This window comes from Ostrea edulis, chromosome 6, assembly GCF_947568905.1.
Source record: "Ostrea edulis chromosome 6, xbOstEdul1.1, whole genome shotgun sequence".
Lineage (NCBI taxonomy): Eukaryota > Metazoa > Mollusca > Bivalvia > Ostreida > Ostreidae > Ostrea > Ostrea edulis.
The window spans coordinates 53,521,642-53,544,594 of NC_079169.1; the positions used below are offsets into that span (position 1 = coordinate 53,521,642).

Here is a 22,953-nt window from a genome sequence, read left to right on the forward strand (position 1 = left end):
ATGGCATCCATGAGTGAATTTGATGCAATGCCAATTGGCAATGCATCAAATTCACTCATAGATGCCATCGTATTACATCCGAGATCTATGTCGAGTGCGCGAGACATTCGAGGAGTTCCGATTGATTAGTCCTCAAGATTTTTACGCAAACAACGTAGAGCTATTTACCTTCAAATAGCTTTTTACCTTGTTTTGTCGTGTGAGGCATTTGACATTGATGATACTGTTAGAAACCGTTTTTGATTGAAATTTTTTAAACTTTATATCAATAAGCTCATTATAATATTTAAAAACCTTTGTACCTTTCTATTGAAGAGAGTTAATGATTTAAACGCAAAAACTAATTAAATCTTTTTATATCCTTTCACGTTTAGCCTATCTTAATTTTTTTTTTCGCTTTTTTTTTTAATCATTAAACTCCAGCAGTTGCGGGGTGAGAATTTATCAATGGAAATACGGTAAGAAACTACAGCCATGTCACACCTTTATACGAATACATTACATCAGAATTAGGTAGAAAAATGCCACAATATAATGACCTTTTTCGATCCTTCCGGTAATTTTGTCAGACCACCGTGTAATTAAAAGAAGAACACAAGCTGGAGATAGAAGAACCTGGCTATTATTGATAACTTGTTAGATCTATGCCAGTATTCTATGTAAAAATTGGTGTTTATTGAAATTGTTCACCGTTCAAAAATATGGTATTTTTTGCCCTTTCCGCCACTCATAGTTGTACACATAATTTTAACCATGAACTTAAATATAAGTGACATTATATGAAATATCATCTTTGTGCTTTCATTTTGGGATATGAAATGCAGATTGAAAGCGACCACGGTTATATGGAATGATGTTTATGACATTGATTTTGATCTTATGACCAAATGCATTTCTCGTCTTAACGAAGTTGTACAAATAATTTCTAGATTGAACAGGCCTAATCAATAGAATCGTTCTTTCAATAACTTTAATATATAGTGTATGGAACCAATGACTAAATTGTGTTGGCGATGTTCAGTAATAATTAACCATGCTTTTAGAAATACTATATTTTCAGCTGACCAGTGGTTATATACAGAAAGTAGTTCGAGCTTAGTAATGAGTTGTGGATCCGTGTAGATATATTCGAATCCGGGGGATAATTAGTTAAGAAACATTAATATACTTGATCAGGCTCGTTCATAGTCAAAATGTGGTTCGATTCTATTTTTAGATTTTTGTTAATATAGAGAAGTTTACCTAATTATGATGTGCGTGATGTATGGGAGTGTGTATTTCATAGCATTGCCAAAACACAGACGACAATTCGTGTTTACTTCTTCCCCATAATTTACACAGATAAAGCCACGCGTCACGTTTAAATCACTCAAGATCTTTTAAAAACTAAAATTCTTCTCTCTGAGGAAAGCTATTTAAATCAAAACTAACTTAAAAATAAACATTGAATGGTTTTACTTCAAGAGTGACATAAGGCCTTATATATTGATCCTCAAACTGCGCCGCATCGCTTGTACAACTTCATCACAGAATTCTTATTTAACGGGCACCTGTTACATTTGACGATCCGCGAACATGGGCTGTTGTGATGACTCTTCCATTTTGTCCAGAGTGGCCACAGTGGTCATCATCGTGTCTTTTGCCTGTTGCACGATTGCCATTTTTACACCCTATTGGTCAAATCTAGAGGCGAATGGCAGTGTGAACTACACGGGATTGTTTTACACCTGTACAAATGATATTTCCAACTGCTTCAACATAGACAACGTGCTCTCCATCTACCAAGGAACCAGTGAGTAGTCATCACTTAGTAGTCACCACTTAGTAGTCGCCACTTAATCAATGAAATAATAGTACTCCGTACAATGACTCAGAACGAACACGGCACAGACCTGGAGGTTATAAAACTTGTATCGAACTCATTCTCAAACTCAACCATATTTGTTTTGGGTACAACTCTGAGCAAGCTCCGAAGTATACTAAAAAAATCTTCAACATGTACTCCATTTGAGTATGAGAATGATTTTATAAGTTTTATAACTTTCACTTTTGAGTCATCTTCGCGAGCCAGGTGTCCGATTCGCTTACTCTCATCTTCGCGAGTCAAGTGTCTCGATTCCTCATCTTATTATAAAGGGAGATGAGAGTACTTAAGCGCATCGGACACTTGGCTTGCGAAGATGTTTTTGAGTATGAGTGCGATTTAGAGCATGGAGTTTGAGTATGAAAACGTTCTCAAAATGTTTTATAGCCTCCAGGCCAGGGGTCTGTCGTGTTCGCGATATAAAGTCTGTAGTCTTATACATTTTCTATTTTTTGATATCGATGAAAGAAATGACCGAGAGCACAATATGGGTTAGTAGTGGTTTGAGAGGGTATATTGGTAAAGGGGATAGGGCTAAAATGGTGTGCATATTGGTTGATATTATTTTTTCACACGCGCCTGGCGTTCGGACCCAAACTAGCTCTCTTTGATCCACTCATCCTCCCCATTTTTGAAGGTGCATAATAAAACTAAGGAGAAAATTGTTTCCTGGAAATTCGTGGATTGTCTTTATTTTACCTACGTGTGGTCTTTAATTCCCAATGCCATTTTTCACTTTTATCAAACTCTGTACTTACACCAGTTGCCTGTGATTCTCTCTCTCTCTCTCTCTCTCTCTCTCTCTCTCTCTCTCTCTCCGACCAAACTTACTAAGTGAGGACGTCCTCATAATGTGTAGAAGAGAATACACATATATTATCCTAAAGGCAAAAACGTACCATGTTAGGTATAGCTATAGGGATACCTATAAAACTTTATCTAATATTCTCTTTCCAATTATGAAAAAAAAGGTTTTTTGGACAGAGAATATTAATAAGAAGCTTAGGACTATGGAGCGCCAAATTAACATAAACTCAAATAATTGAAGATATCTTCAATTATTTGATGATATCATCAATTCATTTGATGCGCGCAACAATTTGATTAAAGATCTCTTCAAATAATTAATGATATCTTCAATTCTGAATTATTGCGCGCTTTTATTGAATTGATGATAGCATTAATTCTTCAGCTGAATTGATACGCGCTTTAATTGAATTAATGATCTCTTTAAATGAATTATTATTTAATGATATCAACAATTGAATTGATGCGCGCTACAATTCAATTGAAGAGAGCAATAATTGATATAATGCGCGCATTAAATCGATTGATGAGAGCAATAATTGAATTGATACGCGCATTAATTCATTTGATGAGAGCAATAATTGATTTAATGCGTGCATTAATTTAATTATTGCTCTCTTCAATTGAATTAATGATATCTTTAATTCAATTGAAGAGAACAATGATTCTTTTAAAGAGAGCAACTATATAATTAAAGATATCTTCCATTCAACATATCCACAATTGAATTAATGATCTCTTTAATTGAATTGTTGCTCTCTTTAAAAGAATTGATGCGCGCATTAATTCCTTATACAAAAGCATTGTAAATGATTAAAAGATATCTTCAATTGAATTAAAGAGATCATCAAATTATTTATAGCGAGCTCTAAATTAATTATTGCGAGCAATATTTCTACGGAATTGATGCTGTGTGCATCAACTCTTTTATTACTCTCATTAATTCAATTGATGCGCGCATCAATTGAATTGAAGAGAGCAATAATTGAATTAATGCGCGCATTATTTTTAAATCAATTATTGCTCTCGTTAATTCAATTGATGAGGGCTTTAATTCAATTGATGAGAGCAATCATTGAATTGAAGCGCGCATTAATTCATTTGATGAGAGCAGTAATTGGTATAATGCGCGCATTAATTCATTTAAAGAGAGCAATAATTCATAGGCGTAGCTTGGGTTAGAATATTACCGAGGCAGGGGTCTGGGGGGCGCAGCCCCCAGAAGCTATCGACATTTTAACAACGTAAAAGGTGTTGTTGTTGTTGTTGGGTTTTTTTTTACCGAGGCAGCTGCCTCGGTTGCCTCAATGGAAGCTACGCCACTGTAATTGAATTGATATCTTCAAATAATTGAAGATATCTTCAATTATAAATAATTGAAGATATCTTCAATTATTTGAGTTTATGTTAATTTGGCGCTCCAAATAGGACATGTCCTCATACCACTTGTCCTCACTAAGTTAATATTTTATATATACATCTTTTACATGCTGTAAATCACATCTGTGAGGACGTACAATTGTGAGGACATTTATTTGTCCTCATAGTGCCATTCTTGTCCTCACAACGTCTGTCCATTGGTTGAAATTTGTCCTCGCTTTACTCTCTCTCTCTCTTTGGGGGGGGGGGATTAACAGACATTGGAAATATAGTTTCATAGGAATTTTAGAAATCAAGACAATGAATACAGAATAATCTGTTGTGGTTTGTTTGGCGGTCTTTTTATAATTACGATAGAAGGCTGACGATATCGAGACCATGGGTTTTCCTATGAATATTCGTGCACTTTAATAAAAACCCGCACATTTTGATTAATCAAAAAATATCCAAAGAATGATTCAAAGATAAAAATCAATGCTATTGCTTTAAGACACCCAAAAGTTGCAAATTTTTTGAAGACTTTTCGTTGGATTGTTTTTATTGATTTATTTCAAATACGTTACTTTACATGTAGAAGTTATTTTTCGAGCTTTAAAATACAAGATCGTAAATGCATATGATATATAACTGAGTTTTATTTCAGAACAACCCATACAACCTTTGGTTTCTTTAAATTTCAGGTTACTATGACGATTTCATAGCCACTCTGTCCCTGCAGATTGTGGGCTGGGTTGGCGTCCTGGTTGCCATGGTAGTTATGATTGTTTTCTCCTCTTGTGTACCCAACAAAATCCTCGGCTGGGTGGCTGTCATATTCATGTTGATCGGAGGTAAATAAACTTCTAAATATACACTATTAGGTCATATCGATAATTCATTTCACTCAATTGCTAGTATCAATATTAGCATTATTCGATAGAATTATTTCAAGTTCAATAACACTTCTGCTACATGATGCGAAACGCTGCAGCTAGTCGCACGGGTTCTGATAATTGTAGATCTATGAGATAAATTGAAAGGGCCAAGCGTATATAATATACATTCATCAACTTTAAATCCTGACAGAATCAAGTTTAATATAATGTACTTATTTAAACTGTTCTGAGGGACCGGTCAATATTCATGGGTTAGGGGGTTACCGGTGCATTAACATATTACCATTTTTTTTTATTTAAAAAAACCCACCCATGTCAAATCTTCTAAGAATACAAAGAAAGTTGTTTTCCTATATCTGATGTGTCAAAAAAAAAGTGTGGGTCCTATTCCAAAAAATAAATACATATGCATGATTAAACAACAGTTTTACTTCATTATCGTTGTTACAGATCACATATAAGATAGTGTCTGGAATTTTTACTCTTCTGACATATAAATTTCCTTATTACTATCACTAAGTACTATCATCAACACTATTACCATCAAATCTCATTATTTTCAAAGCATATTTTCTTTTAATTAACTACGTTTTGCATATTTTTAAATTACTGTTTTACTGAATTGTTATTTCATGTACACACAAGTATTTTTCACATCTCTGTATTCTCTATGGAGTTATTTAAGATGCGTTTAGACTCACATCTCTGTATTCTCTATGGAGTTATTTAAGATGCGTTTAGACTCACATCTCTGTATTCTCTATGGAGTTATTTAAGATGCGTTTAGACTCACATCTCTGTATTCTCTATGGAATTATTTAAGATGCGTTAAGACTCACATCTCTGTATTCTCTATGGAGTTATTTAAGATGCGTTTAGACTCACATCTCTGTATTCTCTATGGAGTTATTTAAGATGCGTTTAGACTCACATCTCTGTATTCTCCATGGAGTTATTTAAGATGCGTTTAGACTCACATCTCTGTATTCTCTATGGAGTTATTTAAGATGCGTTTAGACTCACATCTCTGTATTCTCTATGGAATTATTTAAGATGCGTTTAGACTCACATCTCTGTATTCTCTATGGAGTTATTTAAGATGCGTTTAGACTCACATCTCTGTATTCTCTATGGAGTTATTTAAGATGCGTTTAGACTCACATCTCTGTATTCTCTATGGAGTTATTTAAGATGCGTTTAAACTCACATCTCTGTATTCTCTATGGAGTTATTAAAGATGCGTTTAGACTATAATTAAATTCGGGTCTGTATCCTTCAAGTTATGACCAACATAATATACCATTTTTATTTTCTGCGATTTCAATCCATACTCCATGCAAAACTTAACTTACATGTTATTTTTGCAAATTTATTCGCAGCTGAATACTTGTTTACATGTTTTAACATTATAAATTTCAAAAAGGTCCTGTATTTTATAACAAATTGTCTCTAGTATATTGAACTTAGACGTGAAATACAGCATGCATACAATTCAGTATTATTGACTGTAAGATACACGTACAATGTACATGTAGACAACATCTAGGATTTGAATTAAAAGTTTGAAATACTTTATACATATAATTTGTCATTGATACATTTGCAATAAAAAATACTGCTGTCATATCAGTGTTGAAAATAAAAGTAGGAGTCCTGTCAGTATGTAGGTGAAAAAGTGTGCCCTATCCATTTTGCACTGGTCCCTGATCAGCTTGTATTTTTTGGGCTTTTAAAAAAATGGTTTACGTATCGTGATCAGCCTGATTATCCATGGGGCCTCTCTCTAACTGTTCTGACCAGCTTGTACTATTTGTTTGTTTTTCAGGTTTATGTATTACGATCAGCCTGATTATCTATGGAGCCTCCCTGACCGATCTCTACAACTCCCTCCTAAACTGGTCCTTTGGTCTGGACGTAGCTGGCGCGGCCCTGGCGCTCACCGCCGCGGTCCTAATGATCGTCAACAGTTGCATCATACCGTAGTCTGGCATCTAGCGGCTGTCAACACAGCTATGGGGAGATAATCCACGACAAGTCTGCATGGGGCCAGTTCCCAGTCATAGCTGGGACCGTTCCGTGTAAAACATCCACATGACATTCAACTGACTCAGCAAAGAATCGAAGTTATTGACTCAGATAGTGAGCTTAGTCTCCAGCGCTGCATTAATACCTCAAGTGGTCTCATTACCAGATACATTATACACTGTATAACATATGTCTCTGTTGTTACCCAGAGTGGTCTTTTATACATTGAATATAGATTACTAATGTCACTCCACATTCCACCTTCAATAGTGATACTGTTAAAAAGAGCAGATCATGCTTCTTTCTTGCCTCATGAAAATAAATTCTTCCATCTTCTCCAAAAGTGTGCAATATATTTCTATACCTCATATTGTTATTCGTAATAAAATGCATTACGGTAATTTTAAGTTCTCTTATCAAAATTTAATGGCAACAGGCAGTGTGACAAAGTCGTATTAGTGTGGCCCTCCAAGATAACAATGTAAACGATCAGCAATCCAACATTTTCCCTGATGTAAAACAGGTCACATGTGGCTTTATTACACATGTACCTTGCCACGCAATACTACGCTTTATCACACATGAACCTTGCCACTCAATACTACGCTTTATTACCTTGGTAATAAATACTGCAAAAGTATTAAAATTATTTTAGTTTAAAAGTTAAAAATCTGTCTGACCATTGTCTGATACCCACGACTGATCTCGTCTTTAACCCCTCACGTGACGAGTACGAGACAAGATCAGCCGTGAGTATCTGGCCAGAATTTATTCTTCCTATCGTATTAGCAATTAAATCAATTTACATTGAAAACGGTATTTTAATCAATAACATCAAAGTACACGTATGATTATAATAAAACAAGATTCCTGAAGACTAAAACATCAACCATGCATTTAATTTACAATGTATTGATACCATGTACAAGTGAAAGACACGTCAATTGGCAGCTGTAAAGAGAGCCACGTAAATACTGTCTGAGCTGCTGACCAGTGGCTCCTCGGATTACAAAACTTAGGATGTGGTCATCACAACTATCCTTAATCCAGGGACCGCAGCTCTGTGGTTACTACTGTCCCACAACAGCCAAACTGAGAGAGGCGAGGACAGGGGACAAATGTTACACTTTAAAATCAAGCTTTCTGGTATATCTAGGAATCTTGTATTCTCTCTCCCTGCAAAATATAAAGGTGTATCGTCAATGATTAATCAACAACATATAAAGGTGTCTTGTCTATAGGTAATAAAAAAATATAAAGGTGTCTTGTCTATAGGTAATAAAAAATATAAAGGTGTCTTGTCTATAGATAATAAAAAATATATAGGTGTCTTGTCTATAGGTAATAAAAAATATATAAAGGTGTATTGTCTATAGATAATAAAAAGTATTTATTATACTTTCATGTAAAATACTCGAACCTGATTGGTCGAGAAGCATTTGAAAAAACATATTGTTACCCTCTGAGAACAGAAAACATGCGCCCCAGGGTGATAGTAGCTAGCAACGGGTAACAGTACTTGACAACGGGTGATATTATAAACAAGAGGCCCAGGGGCCTTATAGGTCACCTGAGTATCATGTAACAACCTTCCAATGTTTGAATTAGGTTTGTGTTTAAATATAAGAATTTTACTTTTGGATGGAAGAAACATTGAATAGCTATGTGGTCATGAAGTACATGTGTCATTTTTATGTTCAATCAATAATCCTTTTTAAAAAACCTAGGTCTGAGACATCATAAAGAAAAGGGTTATTTACTCCTTAGATAAAACCAATATAAGAAGATTTTCAAAGAATTTCTACATTTTCACTATATGACCAATAGAGCCCCACCCTAACACAAGAACCCCTGCCCCAGGGGCCATGAATTTCACAATTTTGGTAGAGGGCTCAACGCTCATTATAATTATGCCCACAGTTTAGCTTCTTGATGTCCAGGAGTAAAGAAGAAGATTTTTTAAAATTACACTCATTTTGATGGTTTTTGCCCCACCCCTCAGGCCCCAGGGGGGCAAGGACCACGAATTTCACAATTTTTGTTCCCCTCCACCCACAGATGCTATATGTCAAAATTGGTTCAGGGGTTTCAGAGAAGAAGCTGAAAATGTTCAAATGTTAACGCACGACGAACGACGACGGACAAAAACAGATAGCAATAGGTCACCTGAATGATTCAGGTGACCTAAAAATGATCACATGCGTCAAATTTATGCGCGTACGGTTCGCCGTAGATTGCTAGATGACGTCGTTTGAGCGTTTGTAATAAACGCGAGTACCCGCATCGAAATACGAAATATCGCATGACAGTGATTGATCAAATGTCAACAGACGTAAGTTTTTCTGCTTTCCAGTTTACATAACATTCAATATAATAAAACAAATATTGCATGTAGTTAGGGGTAACATTGAAATTTTCACCCCTCGAGAAACCATTGTCAACCTCGGCTGCGCCTCAGTTGACAATGGTTTTCTCGGGGTGAAAATTTTCAATGTTACCCTCAACTACATGCAATATTTATATATGTGTCTTGTCTATAAATAATCAAAATATAAAGGTGTATTGTCTATACATCAACAAGACAGAAACAATCATCATTACTTTTAATCTTGATATTAGTGACCTTTCTCTTGGCTAGATGACCTTGGCCTCAGCATATAGCATTTTATTCCTCCCTCAACAAAGTTGTGGCCCAATCTGTTATTTATATTTCTTTATCATCAACATTGATTTTAGTTTATAAACTTCATAATAAGGAGAAAAGATGTTGAAAGATTAATGCAAAGATATTTGCCCCCACCTCAAAGGCCCCAAGGAAGCAGGACCATAAAATTTACAATTTTAGTTTCCTACCCTAAAGATGATACATATCAGTTGTGGTAATTATTGACCATGCAGTTTTTGGAAAGACGAAAAAGTTCAAAAACTTACTCAGATGAAAAACAAGTGGGCATATATAGCTAGACGTCAACAGAGGAGTGACTCTGGTGAGCTAAAGTTGCCAAAATACCTAAATCCATTCAAAGGCTTTTATTCAAAGTATTGCACCTTATCCTCATGACAGACCTAACATACATCTGTTCATGTACATATAACTTTACTGTCCGTCTCCCCAGAAGACAATAGAAATGTGATTAATCTGCTTGATACTAACTCGGACTTCCTCTGCATCTCTTCGTCCAGCTCTATGGGTAAAAAGGAAACTTGTTGTCCTCCAAGGAGAACTTTACTGTCGATGGAGTGGAGGTAGTTCATCTGCAAGCACAAATTACAACCATGTTTATATCACATTAAGCAATAATAAGTCATATTCTTGTTGTAGCTCTAACATTTTTATAGTCAATATTTCATTCAAGGAGGAATAATATATCGTTATAATGGCCGACTTTCTTATGAAACTTGAATGAAAATATAACTATCAGCAATACAATTGTATATTCCTTTATAATCTTAATTGCTTAGATTGATAGTTCAGTAAGTTTACTTGTTGACTGCTTATCTGTAATTTGTGCATTTGAGTCTAGCAGGGGTTTTAATCATTTTTTCATATTACTTTCTAATTAAATTGCCCGTTTTAACTATTAAAGTAAGGTAAATTTGAAACCTTTTTATTTCAAAATATTATTGTACATATCCTCCGGTTTCCATCCATATCAAAATATTATTGTACATATCCTCCGGTTTCCATCCATATCAAAATATTATTGTACATATCCTCCGGTTTCCATCCATATCAAAATATTATTGTACATATCCTCCGGTTTCCATCCATATCAGATTTCTGTGGTGTGTTATTGCTACTTTACCTGGATTTCACAGAAGTGGTTTCACAACTGTTACATGTACGTACAAGTTCTTCCATTATCCCACTTTTCCTCTAAATTGTTAGAACTTTGGTTAAGAGAACAAATGTGAAATTCCAGTACGAGTTTCATAAGATAGGTTTATGGTGATTTATGTTACCATATCCCAGCTTTTTTTATGTGTATATCCAATTTCCGCTTTGTTCACGACAATTTCCAAATTGGAGAAAATAAATGAACGTAAATTTAATATAAATTTTGTTTTCGTAATAGAGTTATAAAGCATACAGGTGCAGGTAATAGTATACCCGGTACTTTGACACCCCCCCCCCCTTTATATCTGACAAGCACCAGATAACAGGTAGGTAAGCCTCACTGTTGTTTATCTAATAACGGACAAGCTAATTAAATGGGCCATGTTTTTTTTGCGTTAATCCATGTATAATCATGAGCTACTTGCATGTATACATGTAACAATAAATGATTTATGACTGTTATAAACTTTAAAAATTATTATCGATAAATAGTTGTATTACAGCTACTTCACTAGAACTTTAGATGGATCATTCCTTCCCTTCCAGCTGATATATCAGAGGAATTCACTGCAAAACTCTCTGCAAAACGACTTTTTTACGTTACTATGAAAGGTGAAGATAATGAACAGTGATTTATGTATATTCACTTGAGTGTAAACAAAAGTGCAAAATTGTTTTTGAATAATGATACACAGCACAGTGTTGTGATCAGCTAAGCAGGTCATCAGAAATTGACAAGGTTAAGATCGATCTATTTCTCACCCGGATGAAGCCACTTGGAGCAAAATGGCTGATAAAGCTCTATGATTACATGCAAACAAAACCCAAAATCGTCAGAGAAGCAGGAATATCATCAATATTGGGATTAGATTAGATTGTGAGGTAGCTCAGAAATCGTGTAAATTGTTTCATAGACTGCATTTTTGCATTAAATATCAAAAGTTATACGTATAAATGCTGACTTCTTTTTTCCCCATTCCTTCCTATTAAGTTCAAATAATTGTGAATTATTTTTTCACTATGACTTTGAAATAGTGAAAATTTGATTCACATAAATTTAATAAACTGTCTTAGATTCTGATTCGCAGAAAAAAACATGATGCAAAAAAACTAGTTGATATACATTAATTGAAGTTATTCTACGATGTGTCATTTTGTGGTAATCTTCACACCTGTTTTCTTGTGTAATCCACCATGAACTCTAAACACCGAGGGTCGCAATCTTTACCGTCGTAAATATTTAACCACAAAGCGTGAGCTAATTCCATGTCTGATCCGTCTAGTAAAGCCTGAAATACAATAGAATAAGACATGATTGTTCATTTCTTATAGAGTGAAAATTGTCTATTCTAAAATTCAGTTGCACAAAGTTTACTAATAACATTAACTGACATTAATTTGTCATTTATAACCATGATTTAATACTTGAATCAATTAACTGTTGAATATTTACATCCACATAGTATGTTTTGTTTGTATAAACCTATACAGGTTTTCTTGTTTTTTTGTTTCTTGCATCTCTTGACCTTTAATTATAAGCTTTTCCCTCTTTTTAGATTTATAGAATATCAAAGATCTTTTTTCTCATGTAAAATCTCACTATAAGTAGGATTTCGAACATTTTTAATGATTTTTATGTACTAAGAGCCCTGCTTCAAAAAGTCCTGTAGTTTTCAGTTTGCATGTCCATTTGTTTGAGAATACAAGCAGTATACTTCAGAAACTCTTTTTTTTTCAATTCTGAGGATTATATTTCTTGTGACCTAATAGTAAATTTATCCAAAGTCATTTACACTTCGTCAAGGTCATCAGGAGATTACGTCTACAAAATGTTAAATTCTCAAAATGACCAGTGACCACCCGCTACTGTGTAAATTCTCAAAATGACCAGTGACCACCCGCTACTGACTGTGTAAATTCGCAAAATGACCAGTGACCAGTAAATTTTTTGCTGATCCTTTGCTTGACAGGACAGTTTACTAGATTTATTTGCAAAACTATATACATTTCTCACAAATTCAGGGGAGATAACTGAACTGTAATCTCCTACATGTGTAAAACACCTATCAACCAGCAATTTGAATTATTCCCTTTTGTGGGGTCAGTCAAAGGTCAATCCGTGAATAACCAAGTTTTTTCTTCTTTACCCTACGTAATGTAAGAGGATAAAATTGTGAATTATAGGTATTACTAATTAAATTTTCATAAGCTTTTCAAGTTGCCCCATTTTGGGGTATTATTGTAGTTGTCTGTAAATGATAAAAAAATTAACAAATGTCAAAGTACAGATCAGAAAATTATAAAGGCAAACGTAGGGAAGTAAGGATTATTTACAACAAAATAGTGGACAAGGGACGTAACCTGCGGCGAAGTGTTGATACATGTATTGTGTTACTCATGCATATATTTGCACTTTTGATATTTTAATATTTTGATATATATATTGATACCATGTGTATCTTATTTCTAGTTCTACAAAAAATTTTCATTACTAAATTAATATTTGGTATTAAACAGAAGCAGATCAATTAAGTTTAACTGTATGTATTAATGGAAATAATGTGGGATTCAGTCATATTAAATACCTCATCATACACAAGCATGGCTGACTGCAAATGATTGTGGAGATAATGAAAGCCATCATTTCTCTGTTTCATCTGGGCCTTAAATAGAGAGAAAGGTGCATTTAAGCATATACTGAAGTACTGCTTAATTTGAATATGGTATTTTAGCAACTTTTCTTTCAATGAAGTCTGTACCCCTGCCAGCTTGACACGTGGCTCCAGGTCTTTCCACATGGCATTTACGAGAGCCATTCCTGCCACGATACCGTCATTACCATCTCGCTGTAAACGCTGGAGCACCATCCTAAAAATTCAAAACCAAAATAAAAAAATAACTTGTAAATCCGGGTCAATTATAACATATTAAAAAAGCTATACAGTAGGTTACATCCATGTCTCCATTGAAAGCAAAATAAAAAGCATGCACATGTAGGCTTCCTCTTGTACAATATAATTTGAAGAACTTGCTTGTTAATCGTCGTAAAATGAATAAAAGCGCTAAGAAGTAGGACAGACTGACAGAGGAAACCTACAGTCCCCTTTAGCTTCACTGGTAGCAGAGATGCTCAAAATAAAATAATTCTGTAGGACAGTGGGTCCTGTTTAGATGCAGGATTTATAATCCTAATTTACAAAGAGTTTCACACAACCCCTCACAACTTTTCAAATTTAAAATGATGTATTAAAACACAAATCTCTTTGGCAAAATCATCAACAAGAGGCACATGGGCCACATCACTCACCTGAGTCACCTTGGCCCATATCTAAAGATTTTCCATATATATTCGCATGTAAAACTTTGGTCCCTATTGTGGTCCTAACCTACCCCCCGAGGGCCATGATTTTTCCAATCTTGAATCTTCACTATGTCAGGAAGCTTTTATGTAAACTTCTTTGGCCCAATGAATCTTAAAAAAAAGATTTTTAATGATTTTCCCTATATATTGTGGCTGCATCCTACTTGAATCTGCACTATGTCAGGAAGCTTTCATGTAAATTTGTACTTTCCTAGTCCAGAGGTTCTTGAAAAGAAGATTGCTAAAGATTTTCTCACTATATGTCTATATGTAAAACTTTGATCCCCTATCCTACCTCCGTCGGCCATGATTTTAACAAACTTGAATCTGCAATGTCAGGACGCTTTCATGTTACAAACTTGAATTTGCACTATGTCAGGAACATTTCATGTAAATGTTAAGTTAACTTCTTTGACCCAATAGTTCTTGAGAAGATTTTTTTCTATATATAAGTATGTAAAATTTTGATCCCCTATTGTGGCCACATCCTACCCCCCGGGGGCCATAATTTTAACACTGTATTATGTCAGAAAGCTTTCATGTGAATTTCAGCTCTTCTGGCCCAATGGTTTTTGAGAAGAAGATTTTTAGATGACTCCACCCTATTCTTGCATTTTTGTAATTATCTCTCCTTTGAATGGGGCATGGCCCTTCATTTGAATAATCTTCAAAGCCCTTCACCCAAGGATGCTTTTGCCAAGTTTAGTTGAAATTGACCCTTTAGTTCTGGAGAAGAGACGAAACTGTGAAAAGTTTACGCCAACACCGATGACAGACAACGTACAAATTTTAATCAGAAAAGCTCACTTGAGCTTTCGGCTCAGGTCAGCTAATAAAACACAACCACCATCATTTAAGTTAATATCAAAAGCAACTTGAAAAATTTTTCAAAGAGGGGAAAGGGTTGTTGTTAATTTTTCCACCCAAAATAAAAATGGGTATTGCAGACCACATAATGACCATTTTTGTTTTTAAAAATTTCAACCAAAGTGGGTGTTTGTGTGTTGCAAACCCCAATCTAAAGTTGCCACTAGATATGATAAATACCAGGTAAACCTGAACTTCAAAATCACAAAAAATATATAAATAATATCAGGTGAACCTGACTGAATCTACAAAAAATCTTCTTCATAGGTCGACAGTTTGGAACATCTTTGCAGTAATCAATTATGGACTAATATTCTTAGTTAAAACACTGATACATATATCATCTAATATCACTTACCAAAGGTGAAGTTCTAGTACTTTGTAGAAAGAATAAAAATTGTCTTCTAAATTGGTAACTGTAAAAAGAAATATTCATTTCCAGTGAAAGAATATAAAATTCCCATTTAGATATATATATTTCATACATTTTATCTTTAAGATACCTGAGCCTTTCACTTCAGGCAACATATTTTGGTGCCAGCAAGCATAAACTTTTACACACTACTAACTTCTCTGAAAACTACTGAACCAATTATCAAATATGGTATACAACATAATGGGGACAAAAGGCACAAAAGGAATGAAAATAGAGAATTTAAGTGTCCCTAACTCATTAAGATATATCAGTTTGAAAGAGGTTTTACTCATACACATTTCAGTAATACAATTATAATCAACTAGCTGTTTTCTCCCTTCAGTAGCCTAAGAAGTAAATTTGCGGAAAACTTTTCAATGAACTTGACCTTTTTCTCATCAATCAGAATTCACATTGGATAATACTCAATCTATTGTTCTCTTGTCAGGAAATTAAATGCAAATAACAAATGATCAGAAACTCACCCTCAAAGAACTCTTCATAGGAAACATAGTCTGAGATTGCCAAGACCAATAGTGTGCCTCCCACTTGTAAATGCTTCAAAAATATCAACAAAAAGAAAAGCTCTTATTATGCAATCAAAGACAAATAATTCATTTCAGGGGATAAAAGTTTTCAAACTGATTTACAATGTGTGCTAAATACAAATTCAATTGGCAAATCACATCAACACACATACTACAGACATGGAGAAAACCTAGGACTATAAAAATCTGTTGAGCCAAAGCTGCTCATGAAGCCTACAGATTTTATCTATTGTACACATATAAAGTTGGTTTACAGTATCAAGAAAGTCCATTAAACTATGATAAAAATGTACATCATTTGTTGCTACCTTTCCTTAACTTCATAATTTGACTAAATGAAAAACTAGATATCATTGTGATGGCAAGCATCACAAAAGGGTCCCACCTTGTGGTACTTAAAGGAGACTCAAACTTGATCTGTAACCCATTTATATAAGTTCATGCATATATTTTCTATTCAATACCTGCAGGGAGGGCCAAACACAATTCCAGGACAAGGACAGACAGACACACACATTCTCACACAGATTGATCACACTGGGCTCCTGCCTATTGCTGGATTCTGATAACACTCTTAGATAATTACTGGCAGTATTCTCACATAGATTGATCACACTGGGCTCCTGCCTATTGCAGGATTCTAATCACACTCTTAGATAATTACTGGCAGTATTCTCACACAGATTGATCACACTGGGCTCCTGCCTATTGCGGGATTCTAATCACAGTCTTAGATAATTACTGGCAGTATTCTCACACAGATTGATCACACTGGGCTCCTACCTATTGCAGGATTCTGATAACACTCTTAGATAATTACTGGCAGTATTCTCACACAGATTGATCACTACAGGACTCCTGCCTATTGCAGGATTCTAATCACATTCTTAGATAATTACTGGCAGTATTCTCACACAGATTAATCACACTGGGCTCCTGCCTATTGCAGGATTCTAGTAACAGTCATAGATAATTACTGGCAGTACTAATCACACCCTTATATGCTGGCAGCTTGGCCTTGTTCGTTCTTTTGTGAAGGGGTTAAAAATTCTTCAAGCCCGAAGTCCGAGACTAGCAAATTCCGTATTCGGACTCCGCAATCAAGGGACTTCCCTATTATTGTATAAATAATTGTTGAACGAAAATAAAACTGACTGCATTTCAGAATAAAATATCTTAACAAGTTAAAGTTCATAACTCTATATTTTTTTGTTTTCTTGCATGCGACCCATCAAGATAGATTGCTGAAGACGCCAATACGAATAAAATGATTGAAAATGTAAATACTGGTATCTATGACGTAATATAAAAACAATAACAAATTTCTAAATTTAACCTGGACTTTGATATTTCCCTGTGGAACTTGGCAAAGATTGACCCCTCAAGTCCAAGACTTGAGCATGTGAAAAAATATTTAACCCCTGGATTCCCTGGTTTATGTTAGTGTTACATCATCACAAACCACCGATTCTTGTTTCATTCCATTCCACAAATCAGGGGTTATTGTTTCATTCCATTCCACAAATGGAAGGAATCAATAACCCGTGGTTTGTGGAATGGAATGAAACAATAACCTGTGATCTGTGACAATGTTAGTGTTATCACTTTTGTAAAATTGTCCCCAGGTTTATGTGTTTCAGTTAGTGCTAATTCTCTAGTGAAATGGTCCCTAGGTTTATGCTAGTGCTTGTACTTATGTATTTGATTTACCTGTATTGGCATGGTGGTCTCTATCTCTGACCTGGTCATGAATGCCTTTACATTGTCTAACAGTTTACTTAAGAAGGAGGAAGGTGGTGGAGGCTTCTCCTCTGTTTTGTCAGACATCTGTCGGTGCTGCACCTAATCAACAATGCAAACTTCAATTCCTGTACATAAATACAGTAACCATGCTTATAGCAAAGCATTGATGACAAATCTTGATTCACAATAAACATGTTATATCCAATAATTTCATAATTCTAATACTTCAGGGAATGAAAATCACTTCGCTTTTAAGTGTGAATTCATTATAGACATGTTCACTGTAACCGTGTTTTACTGTAGATAATAATCTGTTCCTTTATTTCATCCTTACATGAATCAATACATTTAATTTGGATTTAGAATTATGTTGTACATATATATATATATATAAAAATGTTGTTTTTATTATGATAATAAATTCTTCACAGTATACCAGTACAAATTTCGGACATTGTTCAGAGAATTGTACTGACACTGAAAAGTCATTGATTAATGATATCTGACTTAAACCAAAGCTAAATGAATGATAATTCTGTCATTACCAATAGCACTGAATTTGCTGGAGCTCTAGAATTTCCATATGTGGTGACAGGCTGAAGTTTTGCTTCACTGCACACTGGTAAGTGGAAAATGGACCTAGTCCTTACCTAAAATAATCAGAGCATTAATAATTACACTATATAGACCAGACTGCCTTAACATCAAAAAATAAAAAAAGAACAGGCATGTAAGTTATAGTCTTGTAATTTGTAATAATTAACGCTAATAGTCTTTTAAATATAAATGTATACAGGGCATACAAACCAGGACTTATATAATGATAAAGCATATATAGTAAATCTTTGTTTACATGATTCCTCGCCAGTCACAGACTACTTATTTACCCCTTCTGACTGATGTCAGTATTCTGGAACCAAGTTGTCAGTATTTTGAGCACTTTATCAGTATAAAAGTTGAATATAACAAAAAAGTGCTACACTGGTTGTTAAACTCCTTTTTTATATGAAAAACTCCATGTTGTCAATAAATCAATATCAATGGTGTGCTTTAAACAATGGTAAATTCGATTGACTAAACTAGTTCCCTGTTCACCTCGCTTCTCTTGGTGTAGGACTAATCAGTGGGGAACAAGTTTCATTCAGATGACAAGTTTGTTTAATTAATTTAAACATATTTTATTGAAAAACTCAACAGGATTGAGCAACAGGCATAACCTATGTAGGCCCTCTCCCAAGTTTGTTTATCAAACTTATTGGAAAATTTTGGGAACGATTTTTTTCCAGATTTGTGGAAAATCATAGATTTTCAACGTGAATCCGTAGATCGTATTTTGACTTAAAAATCCGTGGAAAATACAGACAATCCACACAAGTAAACAACTCTGCAGTCACATATCCTGTCACTGAACACAATGTTTACAACACATTAATAAATTGGTCTGGCAAAATGGCATTTGTCGAAGGAAAGATCAAAAAGTTTTATGCACAAGACAACATTAACATGATGGAAAAGTAAATATTTCATTTAACAATGTTGCATCCCTTTCTGTAAACGTAATTGCAATATATTAAAATTCACACTGCAGACAAATATTTAATGATACATGTAGATGAACTATTTGTACAATATTTCAATATCACAGTTTTAGCCACTAACTAAATGCATGTGTTCCTGGTTGTAATAAACAATGATAAATGGTAATACAGTGTCTTGATGTTCCTTCCAGGGATTATCTTAATCACAGACCCAAGCTAGCCCAAATTGGCAAGAATTCAGAAATTGCTTATAATTGGCCTAAATTTAGTATAATTGTTAATCATTATTTAAATCACTTCACTTGGGAGTCTGGGTAGTGTAGTGGTTAACACACTCGCTTCTCACCACTGCGACCTGAGTTCAATCCCTGTGATCAGCAGTGGTTGTATGTGAGAGGGTATCATGGTATGGTGGTCATGTGGGTTTCGGCTGGGTACTCTGGTTTCCTCCCACAAAAAGACCCCTGGCAAAAACATCCGTGCAAGTTGGTAAATAGCTACTTTATACCTAATTTTCATTGTTGATAATGAGACTCGAAAAAATAAAGATTATTTATCTAATTTATCATTTACTTCAAAACTTATACCTGTTCAATTTATGATTGGAATGAAATCATTTATCAGTGATTCTTAGACCCATTTTAAGTCCGAATATTGGCCCTTTCCCCTCCCAAAAATTACCAATTTTTACCCAATTTAACATGCACTTTTCCCAATAATAAAAACTGGTGAAAAACGTATTTGTTAAGAATAAGTTCAATGTGAATAGTGTATGTATGACTTGACAAAGACACATCAATTCTAGATGATTTAGAAAGAATAGTTGAAAATTTTAAGAGCTTAAAGAAAAAAAAGTTAAATATGTAAAATATTTAAAAGAAGAATGACATCAATTTCTGTTTGAATTCTCCTTTAATATGATATATATAGCATATTTACAATATTATAATGACTAGGTTTTCCCAATTTGATCAAAATGTGCACAATTTTTCCCATTTCGAAAGCCACAGGACCCTTTTGAAAAATCACTGTAATTATGAAATCAGTAGATATAAAATTCATAGTTGAAAGCGTTACATATTTTTAGTAGTAAACATGTCGCCATAGGAATTGCTCTCCAGTAACAATTATTATTATATAGCTAATAAATAGTCTAATATAAAATCTGTGTAAAATCTAGAGAATGTTAGCGTTCAATATCCTGAGAATTTATTGAACGCTAACTTTACATTGCGTAAATTGTATGCGTCCGAAACATTCCGAGTATGAGCGTTCAATATTGACGTTACTGTAATGACGTAAACAAGCCAAAATGGCAGACGACGGTCCTCCAAATCTGACAGAGCCGGTATTTGATATTTACTTAAGCAGAATGTTTTACTGTACATAAATTATGATGTCCCCATTTACAAAATCAGTTTGCTTTAAGCATTACAGGGCTTGAAGCTAACTTTTTATGTCGCCAGTCCAGCCAGACTGATGGGGTATAATTTCAACCAGTCCACAGAAAAATTTACCAGTCGAACAGAGTTTTCCAGAAATAATTAAACATATTTCGTTAATGTTATTAAAATGAAATTTAACTCAATATGCCTCAGACAATATTGTAACACTTAAATGTGGGATTTATATTTAAAGGGGCTGATTCACGATTTGGCCCAAAATTTTCTTTTTCACTTTTAATGATCAAAATATACTGTTTAGTGTGTTTAAAACATTTCACATAAAAATTATGGTTATACATTATCACAGAAGCTCATTTTAGAGAGTTTATTATTTGTTTTGTAAACAAAGATTGCAGTATGTTATTGTTTACGAAATTTTCAAAAGAAATGGATATCGATCCAAGTTTATCATATCTTTCACATTTCAAGCATTTTCTGGGGTAAAATATGTCATCTAAAAGTTAAAATTTGTGACTATGCAAAATTAAGATACTTTATATTACAAAATCAATATTTCACTTCTTTTTATACATAAAAAGACTCGAGTCTTTGTTTACATAACATAGATTTAAGGCTAAAATATTGCTTTTATTCTTGCATTCAGAAGGTCAAAATTTTGGCTGTCAACATTAAATGAGTTATATTTTTAATGTTTAACATCGAAAATGAAAAATATTTCTATCAAAAATCGTGAACCAGTCCCTTTAATACGAACCAGATTCGTCTGATATCTACAGATCGAAGCATGCCAAATGTGTGTATAAAATTTCATAAGTATATTTTCCAAAATGATGCATTAGAAAATTAACCAGTCCCATCGGACTGACTAAAACAAATGTATGTCAGTCCGCCAGACTTTTAACCAGTCATAGACTGACGGGCATATGTTAATTTTGAGCCCTGCATTATACTGAACAGTTAAGAAATGCATGCTGTTATTGCACACCTTCACCTTAGATGCCAATATTGATTAATTCTCGTCTATTTTGGAGTAGTTTGAGTGAAAAGGGATATAATTTAACAACTAAATACTTTAGTTATATAATAAAAGGGTTATTGAACTTATATAGGTGAATATTGGCACTCGTTGGCTGACAAAATGCACTTGCAAGCTCGCGCATTTTCACAGCCAACTCGTGCCAATATTCACCAATATAAGTTCAATTACCCTATTTATATACGTCTCTGATAACTAATGAGCCAAGAAATTAGAATTGTGAGGAAATTCGAACTACAAGCATCCATTTACATTTCATACATTAATCAAGGCTCTAAAACAATATCATAATGCGGCATTCCATTGTATAATAACATATAATATTCTATTCGGTTTGATATATTTCATATTAGATTTCATTTCTTAATACTAGAATACGATCTGTTTTATTTTAGAGGAAATTCTGTCAACTTCACCACAACTCACTTTTCTGCACAACTTCTCAGCAATCGATTCATTCCTAGGCAGCATCGATTTAGTAAAACAATGGTAACATCTCGTTAAAACGCAACGAGACATTTTAGATCTCAACAATAACAACTCTCTTCGGGAACCTTCAAACTTGACTTTTTCGGCGTTTTGTAACAATTTCGTAATCCGAACTCTTCTGCAATTGAAAACATTTTTTGTACAAGGTGATGCCAATCGGAACACGCTCGGCCTTGTCGGATAGGGAAATGGCCGAGTTGTTACGATTGAAGGTGATGCGTTTAAGTAGATTGTACCCTAGCTGATTCGTAACTAAAAATGTCCTGATAATAACACACACTGCAATTTTTTTTAATGATACATACTCTATCGAGTACAAAAAGGGGGTGGGGATAAATATCTTTGTAAAGTGAAAAGGGGAAGGCAGTGAACAAAGTTGAGTTAGTCATTTAAAAATTGATAAGACAAGAATACATTATCACCAACTAATACTTCCGCAAACAAGAGTAATTTTAATGGAAATGTGGCACAAGAAAGTCTCTACCTCAAAGTAGATCAAACTCCAAGGTCAAGATCACTAGTATTGGCCAAAATAGACAGTTCTTGTCATAAAAATGTGCTTTTGAATAGTATTCACCATTCCAAAGTTATGGACCAAACTTCAATGTAATTATGTATATAAAAAAAAATCTGGTATCAAATGAAACTTCATGTCATCAGAAATCGATCCTATATACAAATATGAAAATCCCATCGTAAATAGTTCCTTTTCTTATAAGTACTTTGTAGGTTAAACTCCAAGGTCAAAATCATTGGTACCA

At 34.2% G+C, this 22,953-nt stretch overlaps 2 protein-coding genes across 2 annotated transcripts; one reads left to right on the forward strand and one right to left on the reverse strand.

Moving 5' to 3' along the window:
* Positions 1–372: 372 nt before the first annotated feature.
* On the forward strand, positions 373–7,352 carry LOC125667767 (uncharacterized). The gene is made up of 3 exons (XM_048901422.2): positions 373–1,792; positions 4,732–4,881; positions 6,752–7,352. Exons 1-3 carry the CDS (start codon positions 1,576–1,578, stop codon positions 6,907–6,909), a joined length of 525 nt encoding a protein of 174 aa, XP_048757379.1. The 5' UTR covers positions 373–1,575; the 3' UTR covers positions 6,910–7,352.
* A 400-nt stretch (positions 7,353–7,752) lies between these two features.
* Positions 7,753–22,350, reverse strand: LOC125646758 (ubiquinol-cytochrome-c reductase complex assembly factor 1-like). The gene is made up of 10 exons (XM_048873279.2): positions 22,130–22,350; positions 18,269–18,373; positions 17,691–17,822; positions 15,918–15,990; positions 15,376–15,433; positions 13,549–13,657; positions 13,375–13,452; positions 11,962–12,078; positions 10,106–10,206; positions 7,753–8,127 (listed from the first exon to the last, which is right to left on the reverse strand). The coding sequence occupies exons 1-10, from the start codon at positions 22,220–22,222 to the stop codon at positions 8,073–8,075; spliced, it is 921 nt and encodes a 306-aa protein (XP_048729236.1). The 5' UTR covers positions 22,223–22,350; the 3' UTR covers positions 7,753–8,072.
* Positions 22,351–22,953: the final 603 nt, after the last annotated feature.